The following is a 13,956-nucleotide window of genomic DNA, read 5'->3' on the forward strand; positions in this document are numbered from 1 at the left end:
CATGTTATTCCAGACCTCGTGTGATATACTGGTGATATTTTTTTCATAATGTTGGTCATGGACAACCGAGTGGTTTAGGGCACCACATTTCCACGTGATCCCTTATCTGAAACGTTGTGATAACGTTGTGAAATAACGTTGCACGTTCACGTTATAAAAACGTTGTGACAATGTTATATCACGACGTTACCAATCCACAACCTTTCCCCAACGCTGTGACAACGTCGTGTGTTAGCTGGGTTACACGCACCATTTCGATTCCGTTGTTGGAATGACTTGTATCATTTCATTTTCACAACATTAACATCGAATGTCATTCCATAAATGAAAACGGGGCAGCCCAACTCATTGGTTGGGTAAATTTCTGAAACCAAGCCAAATTTGGTAATGATCTGATGCTGGTGTGATGGTAATGAAACGTATGCCTTCTAGATATCAGACAGTTAGCACTGAGAATGTTGAGTGCCTAGAGAGGTTTAAGATTATCATCTTGTGTCATGGTAGCAGTAATACAAACATATGTAATCTATGCAACGTAGATACAATGGCTTGCATCAAATTTATATTTCAGTCATCAACATGTGTGAGCGCGACTTTGGCAGCGGTAATTCTATCTATATGGATACAACAAAAGCTGTGAACTACCAAGGCAACTGCATGTGTCAACTCAAGGCGCAAGGTGGAGCTGTTAATCTCGAGTTATCAGTGAAGGGTGTCCACGCCGATTGCAACGCCACCCTGTATCTAGCTCCCTTCATTGACTATACCTTTAATTGTGTACAACCGGAATCTGTTTCGACCACAGGGAAGATCGAAGTGGGCCAAACCGTTTTCGTTACCCTGTCCAAGGCATCTCCTGACGCTGTAGCCGATTTGTGTGTGCACATAGTGCAAACATCGTCTGGAGGTATGTCAGCAGAAAATGATGACTGAGTGCTTTACATTTTACGCCGCTTTGAATAGTATTTAAGTTATACAACGGCGATATAACGTAAACTTGACGTAACGAAAACTGATATTTCCATGTGACACAGGTCTTGCACGTTTGCCACTTTGGTAAAATGAATTTGCTGTGCACGGTGCCAGGAACTAAGAATCATTATCCTTGAGAATATAGCTTCTAAGCTCCAATCAGTGGATCCTGGTACGGCAACACCGTATACCAATTTAACTCCCATATCCAAGAAGACAAAATGGTGCACGTGATGTGTGGTTGATGTAGATGGACTGATAGATATTATTAAGTAGCAATACCAATTGGAATTAAAACGTGATGAATAATGAAGCCATAATCACAGGCTAAATTATCGATATGGCTTCAAGAGTAACGATATAAGTCTCCGGTATCAATATCCTTATAAAGCTTTAAAAACTCTTTTGAAATTCCATTTGTGACTTTTTCTATTTTATGCGTTTCTGTGTTTGTTCAGGTGAACATTTAACTTGCCTTTGCATGTGTTTGTGACAGGTGCCACCGGTGGCACATGATACTCTCACCTTTTCGCAAACACGGAAATTCATTCACAATGTATAGTGATTCATAAAGAGACACTCGTGATAAAGTCCGAATTGTACAATTGACTCTATTTTTAGCGACAATGTCTCTTGATTGTGGAATTGGTTTTGACGTGATTTTAAAATTGAATACGTCTAATGACATCACCAACATTGTCATATGTTGTCCGTTAATGCACAAATATAACTGAAAGGAGTGTGGTTTAACTTCGTTTCTTCTGAATCATTCCAGCTGGATCTCTGACTTTAACCTGCCAAGAAGTTACACCGAAACCTACCACAACTCCCCGTAGGCCTGTTACAACCAGCCAGCCTGTCAACAGTACAAGAAGTGGAGTGAGTACTGCGAACATCACCACCTCTGTTAAACCGGGTGGATCTGGTGAACCGCGCACAAATGATACAACTGCGACAACGGTTTCTGTTCAAAAGCCACGGGTAATAGGTGAGTAAACAATTTAATTCTTAACAATTTAAGACAAAATACGTTTCTTTTCACTCATGTGTCCAAAATGTATTCATAAATATCAACTTTTCTACGTCTTTTAATTTGACTATATATTGTATTTCTGTACAGAAATCTGATAAGTAAACTACTTTAAGTTCATATTGAATTCTGCAAGCTACATTCTTATATGCACAAAGCTATTAGTAATTCCGTATATTGCGAAGTTTCGTTTCATTCCCATGTTAATTTTTATTATTATTGATGAATATTATGGGAATGAGCATCATGAAAACAAACTCGTACACTTTCTTAATCAGAAACAAAACTATATCGTACGTAGTTCAGACAAAATGACGTGGAGTCTAAACTTGTTGTTAATGTTGGTTGCAGAACCTACTTGTCAAGCCACACCTGGAGATAAAGGTATGTTTGTCTGATGTACTATATTTTTATCATTTCACAATATTTCAAGACTCACTGGTTTTAATGGCTGATATTCATGCCAAAATCAATCAAATTAAAACCAAATATAACGCATCTATTCAAACTAAAGCTTTTCGACTGAAGCATTGGACATAATCAAAAGGGATTACCGAAAGACCAGAAAACTAAAGCTTCTCCCAGGGAGATACAAATGATGAAGCTACATTGGTAATTATCTTATACTGTATGTTCGGGACATACATCGATATTCATTCCCTTTCAGTTGTGAATATGTGTGAGAAAAGCTTTGATAGTGGAACTGCCATCTATCTGGACACGGCCAAGGCTGTCAAGTACCAAGGCAGATGTGTGTGTACATTGAGACCACAGGGGGGTGATGTCGATCTCCAGTTAACAGTGCAGGGAGCCCACGCAGACTGTGACGCTACCCTGTATTTCTCACCGTCCATCGATCACACCTATAACTGTGCAGACAAGATATCCTCAAATACTACAGGACGGATCGAGTCAGGAAGTATGGTTTTCCTTACTCTCACCAAAGGCTCTGATGCTGCAGCAGATTTCTGTGCTCTCTTAGCGCAAACATCATCAGGAGGTAACACCATACTATATGTAACTGTGTTTCAAATTTTTTTGGGTCAAATATGCGTTTTTCAGTGACAGAACAGAAGTTCGTCACAACATAGGAAAAAGTGTGTTGATTGGTCAACATGCAATTTATTTACCACCATATTAGTACACGAGCGTCATGCAATAATCATAGCAATCAGCTTTTGTGCACATATACCATGTTGCATTGTTCCGATCATTCCCAATGCCAAAGATGATTCCAAAGATGATTCCAAAGATGATTCAACAATGAAGTCCCTGATCAGAAGTAAATCGTTTCTGAAAATATCGGCTAAATCGTACACACCTATATCGTGTAAAACAATACATCCCCCACTTCTGAATAGCAATGAATCGTGGCTATATGCAACATGAACTATTCCTCTGGTGTTATGTTAAAATGTGCGCAAAATAAGTGTCAAATTACTTGTGTTTATGAGGTGAATATGTTAGGTACAGAGATATGATCCTGCAAAATTCTAGCAAAGTTCTTTTCATTTATTGTGATAAAGTGATTTGACAACAATCATAAAATTAGGAGATTGCGTCTGATCTCCAGCAGGATAACCGTATTCATTTCAAGATATTTTTTTCTGTCCAATATACAATTGAGATATCAATAAATACAATTTATCATTTAACTAAAGCATTTATCAATGACATAAGCTTATGACATAAAAACATGTATGTCATACCCCAATGACATAAGTATGCAAATTAGATATGCAAATTAGATAACCGGAAGTGGGACTTTTTTCGCCAGTGCACGTGAGTAGGTGTTTACAAACAACATGGATACCTTTGATGTTGGAGACATTATTTCAATTATTCTGCAAAAGTCTGTTCAAGTATTTTGTTTAAAATAATCAGAGGAACTTTTTTTCTCAGCGAAGGAATATGCCATAAAGGAGTTAAGAGGTTGTTTATTTTGGTTTACACGGCTATGGAAAACTACTGTATCACTACGCACGATCTATAAGTAAGATTTCCACAAGTTGCTGATGTTAATGTTTAATGCAATTATTCCTTAATTGGGAAGCAAAAATGCCAAAGGCTCGGCAAATACCGATTAACTAAGACTCGGTTGATATTTCCCATATTAAAAAACACTCGTGATGAATCCTCTATATCTGTGTGTGCATGAATATAATTGATCTCTCATTTCTGAAAATTCAACGAGTATATATTTTAGTCATGACTGCCATTAGAGACAATATCTCTATTCACACGTCACACGATGAGATAATCATCATTCATCCATGTCAATGGACGGGTTTCTATCATAAAGCAAGTCATTGTTGTCACATAATCTTTGGAGGCGCTATTTCCTCTCAAATTTCACTTTACACGATGTGTGCACTTTCTCTTTCCATGTATCTCAGGATCTCTAAGCCTAAGCTGTTCGGAAGGGACACCAAAAGTTACAACTACTGTCGTGCCCACTGCAAAGACCTCCACTTTGCCCAACATCACAGGCAGTGAGGTTACTAAAACCGGTACCACTGCAAAGACTAACAGCTCCTCTTTGCCGAAAAGCACTACCAGCCCCTCTGTACCGACAAACACCACCGATGGGGGAAACGGTACCACAAAGGATCCGCAACAGGCGCCCTTAGAACAATCTCCTGCCCATTCTACGATTGTTGGTAAGGATTCATAAGCATTTGTGAATGATCGTCATTGTCACATTTGACAATTTGATTGGCTGCGTCACTGACAAATTTTCAATAGCCAGTCAATCCTCATGAACGCTAATCAGGAAGTGTTTACCGCTGATATATAAATGGGTTATTGGTATTACATTAAATGTAATATAGTATGGGCATTTGAATGTTGTTATGATAAGGTTTTGGTATTGGTAAGTTCCACACAGTATGTTTTTAATGTGAATCGAATAGTTTCAGATTTCGTGGAAGAATGAAACTGCCATGTACCAGAAAGTATACACACTTGTTTAATGGGGACTAAAATGAAACAAACAAGAAATTGTGATGTATTTGATACGAGTATCATGGTTGTGTTTTGGACCTTATGTTTCCTCTATTTCGGCGACTGTTTTCAGCTCAGTAATGTTTTAACAACGTTTGTATTTATTGGTTAAATATAATTTTTCATTGTATACTTTCTTTGGCCTCACAGTTTATATTTCATGACAAAACACCGTTTGTATTGTTATATTTTTACATATCTCAGTTGCACATCAATACTGATATGAGTTGGCGTACGACGGGTGATTAAAAAGTGCTTACCCTCACACAGAATATTGCCGAATATTGAAATCTTGTCTACTGAACATTACATGGCGTCAAAAAGGTATATTATCCATAAGAAATTGAGTCTAGTGAGCTAATTGTTTCGCATTGACAAGTCAGTGTAATAAGCAGCGATCAGCTACTTTTCGAAAATGGACAAACTTGAGGAGCGTGCAGTGACCAAGTGCTTACTGAAAAAATGGCAAGCACCAACAGCTATCCATGAATATATGAGTACAACAGGAGGGAAGGATGCCCCTTCTGTGCCATTGTAAGAAGTTTAAGCCTGTCAGAGATCGCCTAAAAACGACGCCCGTCCTGGAATACTTGCCACGTCAGCAACACCTGAAAAGATCCAGAGAATCCACTGTATAGTGATGGCCGACCGGCGTCTGAGTAAGCGTCATATTGCCATATTGCCATATTGCCATATAAGGCAAAGACTGTCCTGTCAGCAAGACAGATTATGACATCCGTGTTCTGGGATGTCGACGATGTCATCACGGTGGACCATCTTCCTAAAGACCAGACATGAAACGTGCACAAATCATGATCAGCGATGGTCATAGTGTCTAAAATGCATGCGTGTCGCTTTGAAGATTAGTCATTCAGCAGCACCTCCTTTCCTTCAGACCATGTTCCCAAAACATGAGGAAAGCTCCAGCCGAAACCCATTTCGACATGACAGAAGACGTTATGCCAGATGTGGGGAACTTTGTGGAGAGCCAAGAGAATGAATTCCACTAAACTTGGATAAAATCTCTTCAACATTGTTGGCAAACGTGTCTGGAAGTGGATTGTGTTAAAAACGATTCATATTAATGTCGCAGGTCAAGTATGTCTATGCGAGGCTCAGGACAGATCAATCACCCCTTGTATCATAATTGTTAACGGATGAGCACTTTAAGTGAAACATTAGAATGTAATACACAAACAAATTGCTATAGATAATATTCTTATTCGATGTCCTGTAAAGTCAAGACCCCCAAGATAAACTTCATATAGTTTTTTTTTCAGTGAGCATTATTGTGGTAACTGTCTTTGGGATAGTTGTGCTGTTGACGATAATAATGGTCATTGCGAAACGTGTCAGGTAAGATATCTTGTCTCAAGCACAATGCAGCTTGCTTGAGATTACGCTTGTATGTAAGGCCCCACATGATCATGTGTTAGTCATATTGTATTTTCCATTTTTTTGTGATCTCTACCGGTACGATGATTTACATTTTTAACTAATGTGCAGACATATAATATATGAGTGATTGTGTAAACGGTATACAAATATATAACGTCAATAATCGAAACAGATTCCATTTGGCGTATAATGCAAAACAGCAATGGAAATTATATGAATGAATCACTAATAATCAGGGTAAGAGGGTAAGTATGTCCTGCACTTCCGGTAACAATCAGCAATACTAGGGCTACATTTCCATGGTCTAAAGACCAACGAAACCAGTGACTGAAAGAGAACTGAGTAATTAACCAGCCTGTTGGAGTTACATGCCGGAAAGTCGGCCAAATCACAGCCCAACGAGTCGACTTCTTGTAAAAGCTGCATAAAACATCATTATATTTATTTGCGCAATGCTTTTGTCTTTCTTAGGAAAAAGTCAAGTTCCAATCAAGTGGCAGCTGCCCCAAGTTCTGCCAACGGTCTGATCAACGTCAGCCTATAACTGGACACAGGAACAAACAAGGACATGAACGCAACGTATCTATGTAACGTGTCCTTCCCTGGATTGATGGGAAGCCAAGAATCAAAACCAATTCAAGGACCTGAACAGCTGGTAATTCATCATGATCACCAACAAAGAGAAAATACTTGCCAAACACTATGTACAAAGATTCTCAATACTGACTGCCCGTGTAATTTGTGAAAGTGTGATAAGCTAAATCAGAAGAACATTTCCAAGGTTCCTTGGGTATTGCTGACAATGTTATCTCCGTGTCGTAGCGCCAATGCTGTTCCTGTACAGTGTGAACAAGGTCATCTGTATAATACTGGCCAGAGCATGTCCGTGTTGAAACGTCATCGGAGGAACATATGCAATGATTTCCCTGTAATTTGTAAACAATGTTCGCTCTGCACTGCTGCCTGCGACCGTATCGCAGCTTCAAGGCCTTTTATGTACTTTGTAAAACAGATGCTCATTTAAATGCAGGTCATGATAAATCACAGTCCTAGTTACAAGGAGAATTGGAACTGTTGTCCATATGTACATTATTACTGTCATTTTATTATGCCACGATAAAAATTAGATTGTTAATGTTTTCGATGAAGGCGTTAAACTAACACTGCGTATTTCTATACTTTTCATTATTCATATGATATCTAATTTTCATTACTTAAGCAATTTGTAGCCGTTACTTAATAGATGTATGTCCATTATGTTATTACGATATGTTTGTACGGTTTTTTTATGTTTCAAATCATCATCATGTATTGTAAAGAGGCTGGTGAGAGGGGGCCTTGTGGTCAAAGCACCACGATTATATGTGTAGAGTTGTGCTTCTCTGCTACCAGTATCAGCTGATCGTTGATTTCATTCCGAGACTCACCTGAGTGGACTGCTAGCACCAAACCCGTGCAGGATGGTGTCACAGTGTCACAAAGATGGTAGCCGGATAGAAGCACATCTCCCAAACTATTCCCTCTCACTCGAGTCATTATTGTGTTAAATAGACCATTTTCACTGAAAACATTGTGGATGTACACGTTTGTACATTATGTTCCAATGTTATTTTATGGTAAAACGCTTTATGTCATTATTTTGTAAACCACAAGTATTTTTATATAGTCTCATCTAGAATACAGTTCATCGTCATTATGAAAATAAACACTTCAGTATTTATATTTCATTTTTAATGCACGTCGTTCCTCGTCATGAGTCTCAAGGGTCCATCAACTCAACAGTGAAAAGTAGCCAGTTTCAATTTAGAGAAGCAGTGTCATGCGCAGATATTTTACGACACTTTAAATGATCCTTTGATGACATGAATGATCTCCCTTATAACAGCTGTACGTCCAGTTTCAGTCCCACTGGGTGTACATTGTCATAGCCTGCTTTCGATTTAGAAACCCGGGACGACCCGATGAAAGCGCGATGACCGAGGTATTGACCTCCGTTAAGTTCACAGTACAATGATTCTGTTGACATGAGTTGCCCATCCATAATGAACCACTGGGTAGGGGTAAACTGGTCAAGAGCTCCCAAGTAACTTTTACCGTTCACGATAATTTAGTTGTATTGATGGATTCAAACATGAATAGAATCTTTTGAGTTTAAAGAGGCATGTGTTGAGGTAGACGTATTCTGATATGGGTCAGGACACTTATCTTTCGATATATTATAATTGTAAAGATCCGGGTTTTGAATTTGCCTTCAGCAACCCACATTTGTCGTGAGAGGCGACTTACGAGATTGGGTATGGGTGTAGAGTGGGTCACTCTAGCTGAAGTGGTTGATGAATGTCATTCTATCCCAATAGCAAATGTAATGTCAATTACTGAATTGTCTGGTCCAGACCCGAATATTTACAGACTGTCACTTTTTAGCTGACATATTATTGCTGAGTACCAACACCCACAAACCAACAGTTTTTATATTGTTTTATATATATATATATATATATATATATATATATATATATATATATATATATATATATATATATATATATATATACAAAAATGAGGTAAATGTTCACTCGGTGTACATGTAATTTTACAGCAAAGCGATAAAATGAAACAAGGACTGAATAAATTTAAAATTATAAAAAGTACAAGGCAACCAAAAAATCTCAAGCAAATTCTTTGTCCATCCAAATATTCTTGTACAGAGAGTGTACCATGTGTAAGTAGATGTAACACACCAAGATGCGGCACGTGTAACATCATAAGTGAAGGTACTACTTTCCTTTTTGCAAATGGCAAGGGTTTCAATGTGAAAGCCGACATGAACTGCCGCAGCAAAGATGTGGTGTATGTTATGAGATGTTCGGGATGCGGCGAAAACTACATCGGTGAAACCGGCATGGAATTAAAAGATAGAGTGACTGTACACAAACAGCAGATTAGAGACCCTAATGTTCGATGCTTAGGTGTCAGCAAACACATTGATGATTGCGGAAACGGGAAATTTACTATTTTTCCGTTTTATAAATTGTATACAAGTAACAAGCAGCTGAGACTGGAAAAAGAACAAATGTTTATCCAGTTGATGAAACCAAAATTGAACTCTAGAATGTATTAATAGATTTGTCATTTCAAACGTAAATGTTGCACTGTTACTTTACAAATACTGTATATTTAATTCAAATGTCTCCGTACAATTGTTAAATTACTTGGTGTCGTCGCTGGAGTGTGTAAATACATTATGACGTCACAGTTGTAATTTATGACGTAATCATAAGTATGACGTCATTATATGTCAATGTCAGTTACACTGAAGAGCTGTCATGAGACAGCGAAAGTACTATGTATGAAACTGATATAAAGAAGATGATGGACTAACGTGGACTTTATTATTTTATTATATATATATATATATATATATATATATATATATATATATTCCCGATGAAAAATATGAGAAACTCGCTATTTGGTAACACATAAGTTTTATTCACAATCTTCTCTCTTTGTTCAAACCGCTATTCCTATATTGTACAGTATTTTAGAAATGTTAACATTTACTCAAAGGAGTTAAGTGTGGTATTATTAATATCAGCTGAGATATGAATAACGCAAACTGGAATGTCAACAGTTAATCGCAGACCAGGTTTTAGCTTTTCAGGCGACACCTTGTCACGGAACACAATGCTTCTGCCGACACTCAAGGCTCATATGATCAATTCGTTCCAGAAAAAAGTATTTAATCCGTTACATCTCCGCTGAATAACCGTTGCTATCCGCAGATATTCCGCAATTGTTCTGCGTCGCCCCGCGAAGAAACTAAGAAATTCCACAAAAGGCGAAAGGCGAGTCAGAAATTCTGCAAAATCCCCTTCGTGGGAAATTTGTAAACTAAAGTAAAATACGTTTGCGTTGTCCAATGTAGTGTTGAAATGGAAAAAATGAACACAATTAAAATCAAGATAGAGAAGAGAGCTGACATAATTCCTCCGTTTGCTCGATTAGTAAATTAGTAAAGGGACTTTAAGTGACCTGATCATCAGAAAATATATAATTTGTAATAACGAGATGTCATTTGTAATTCCATTTGCTGCAGATTGTTGTGGAAACTTTTAAATCTATTTCGGCAGGTGGCATTTTAGTACCCGTATGATTGCATCATATATCATCATATATTTACATGTATTTGGAGATGCATTTTCAATCTATAATTATAAATCGATAACTCAAGTCACATAGTATATGATATCTAATACGCTATAAAATAGACAAGTATTCAATCAATCTTTATTTCAAGTACTGAAAAGGCCATAGGCCTATAGTACATATATACATACAGTAGCAATGGGTGCAATAGGAATTACATATATCGTAACAAAATATCACATCTATAATGCAGAGGATCTGATGTTCATTGCATGATATATATACATTGAAAGATATTTTGTGACTGTTTCATTTTGGGATGACATGAGGATATAAAATTTGTCTATTCTAGGATTCAGATAAAAATATTTATGTATGTATTCTTTTCTGATATTTGCATACAATGGACAGACTAGCAAAAAATGGTATTCATCTTCTATCTCTTTGCAAGTACAATATTTACACAATCTGTTTTCCCTTGGTATCGCTAAATGTCTACCTTTTTCTATGAGAAGGTCATGAGAACCACATCTGAAACGGGATAGTGCTGTTCGGAATTTCTTAACATTTATATCCAAAAGATATTTTTCGGTCAGAATGAATGATTTAAAACAGGTGTAATGCTTTAACTTATTATGTAAGTTTAGTGAAGAGTACCACTTTTGAAAATACATATCTTTTAGCCTTTGTCTTAAATTATATATGAAACGATCTGGTAGTGTTACATGTTGCTCTCTCCAAATGTACTCGTACCCGCAAGATTGGAATATCTTTTTGACACCCGAGGCCCAGTTATTTTTACCTCTGCTATCGTAAAGAATCATCATGTTACAGCATTTCTTTGGGAATCTGGTATTTGGCATTTTAAGCAATTTTATCCAATATTTTATTACTTTTATGTAACTGAATATATACATTGGGTATTACTACATATGAATCTTGCTTTTGCATACACTTACATTATTGCGCTGGTAAGCAAAGATGGCAATATTCAAACAAACACACACACACATGTAGATGCACCTTGCCCCTAAGGGGAATTAGCGCAAAAAGGCCTAGGTATTGTTCATTGTATTGTATATGTAGTTGACGTCTAGAGTACTGAAGCATTTTAAAATGCCAGTTTAATTCTAAACGTTAACGCCAGAGAATAATCAGCCTTGAATATGTGACGAAGCAGATTCCATGTGGCCATAAAGGCAAGACAGTGATGGAAACAGTATGAATGGATCACTGAAAAGGACACCAGGTGTTCAAGGGACAACGATGACCTGCATCCAGCAACACTCCATGGACACTGCGGCAGCCCGCAAAACAACCCAAAACCAGACCAGAAGTGATTGATAGCGTGAGCAATGAGTACCGTTGGGGCACGACGCCACACTATCAACCAAGCTACCGAGTCTGACCACCCGATCCATTAAAGTAAGTGCAAGTGGGTACAGGGATGTAAAAACGTCATGTTATGTTCATTGCATTTGTATGTGATTCCCGCATTAAGTTTACAAGCGACATGTCGTATTTAGTACCAGGCCTTTGATGGTGAAATCTTGATTGGAAAAAGCTTAGGTTGTGAGAAAAATGGGACTTTCCGCGACATTTGAATAAAATGTGTATACTCTCGGGTACCTCAGAGAATGTGAAATGCAGAATTCATACGCTAGAGCTGATGGTATTTGTTCAACGTGATCATGACGGTGACATCTGTTTCGAAAATCGAACCCTGCTCCTTGGTGAGGTGAAATTGGGTTTAACGTCGCGTCCAAGATTATTGCACTTATATAGCGACGTGCATGCACGTGTATGTGTGTGTGTGGCTGCTTGTACTAGTCCGGACTGATGCCGATTTATAGTGCTAGCTCACTGAGATACCATGCCGCAGTTTAACATGAATACCCCACTCAGACACAGTATACTGACTCCGAGCCGACCAGTCCTTGTTTTAGCCCTTTAATGCCGAGCGCCAGACAGGGTAACAACAAGTACAATCTTTTAACGTCTTTTTGTATGACGCGGCCCGGGATCGAACCCTGGACCTTCCGCTCTCCGGGCGGACTGCTCCTTGGTACAGAATTAGGTTGTCATCATTTTGAATTTCAATGTACAGAGCCAGAGGGGACACTGGATATGGTTTCTCAGCTATTGCTTTGATTTCCAGCTCTTGTGGATATATGAGATGAAGTGTGTGAGTGAGTGTGTTGGGTTTAACGGCTTTATGAATGGTATTCCAGTCATTTCACGGTCTGTTGGGGAGGAAAGACGAGGTTATGTAGGTCTAAGACGTTTCAAGCAACTCACCTGCTTGGGCATCTTATTAATATTATGAATCCCATATTGTCGCGTTATTTCTTCCAAGTGTGTGATTTTCTCATATGTGATGGTTGGGTAGCATGCTGTCAAAGCGTTCGCTCGTCTCGACGAAGGCCCGGGTTCGATTCCTCACGCGACTACAATGTGTGGAGCCAATTTCTGATGTCTCCCGACGTGTTATTGCTGGAATAGTGCTACAAGTAGCGAAAACCATACTCACTCACTCATTTACTCTGTCCTATGTGCTGTTTTGATTGTAGGTTTTCTTGTCAGAGTCATAGCTAAAATGGATATAATTTTCAATAAACCGTCCGCATTTTATCAGAAATCAGCGGGTCAGTACTGTAACTTGATAATGCCCTCATATGCCTTGACGACGGGCCATTTTCACGCCCGTTGTAAGGTGACGTCATAGGGTAGTGACGTCATGTTCAATAGTGATGTCATCAGGTTTGCTCTATGACGTTTCCATATTTGTACAAGTGGGTCAGTAACATTCGTGTTGATTGCAGTAAATGTTTCGAAACCGATATTGTTGTTTCTTTTTATTTCTTAACAAATTCCCATCCATTTTAGCTATAATAACGGAAACGCTATTTTCGGGGTATTATAATTTGCAGAAGCCCTAGGTGTTTTCAACTGCCCTCCTTCGTCGGGCGGTTAATGGAAGACCTCGAGCTTCTGCACATGATAATGCCCTGAAAATAGCGTTACCCTTATATTAGTTTCCTCTTTAATGTTGTAATCAGTACCTTACTTGTTTCCCCTTATTGCTGGTTTGCTTTTATCTGGTAAATGCAGTATACTTGTCCAGTATGCTATTTAGCAATGATGGCAACGTGCAAGGCACCGTAGAAATGCATCGTGACTAGTTTTCCTTTTACCGTTCCTTTAAATTCTTTCCAGGGTTATTTTTTTATTATGCTTATTTGTGTTTCCATTGTTGTTTTTTCTCTATTTATTGCTTCATTTGTATCCATTACTTTTTGTATCTTTTTTATTACCCTGAATTATATTATTTCCCATTATATGTAGCTTTTCACATTTTGTGGTATTACCCCTTTGTTGATTAAAACTATTTTTTTCTCTTGTTT

General features: G+C 38.1%; 1 protein-coding gene across 1 annotated transcript in view; it reads left to right on the forward strand.

Annotated features, from left to right (window-relative positions):
- LOC139475479 (mucin-2-like) overlaps window positions 1–8,693 on the forward strand; it is a 98,436-nt gene extending 89,743 nt beyond the window's left edge. Inside the window, exons 21-26 of the mRNA XM_071258683.1 lie at window positions 1,748–1,960; window positions 2,354–2,386; window positions 2,670–3,002; window positions 4,399–4,662; window positions 6,286–6,361; window positions 6,875–8,693. Of these exons, the coding sequence (XP_071114784.1) occupies window positions 1,748–1,960; window positions 2,354–2,386; window positions 2,670–3,002; window positions 4,399–4,662; window positions 6,286–6,361; window positions 6,875–6,947 (992 nt within the window). The 3' untranslated portion in view covers window positions 6,948–8,693. The remainder of the gene's footprint in view (window positions 1–1,747; window positions 1,961–2,353; window positions 2,387–2,669; window positions 3,003–4,398; window positions 4,663–6,285; window positions 6,362–6,874) is intronic.
- The last annotated feature ends 5,263 nt before the right edge of the window (window positions 8,694–13,956 follow it).

The sequence above is a fragment of the Haliotis cracherodii genome, unplaced genomic scaffold (assembly GCF_022045235.1).
Source record: "Haliotis cracherodii isolate W230 unplaced genomic scaffold, xgHalCrac1.p SCAF_3, whole genome shotgun sequence".
In the NCBI taxonomy this organism is placed as follows: domain Eukaryota; kingdom Metazoa; phylum Mollusca; class Gastropoda; order Lepetellida; family Haliotidae; genus Haliotis; species Haliotis cracherodii.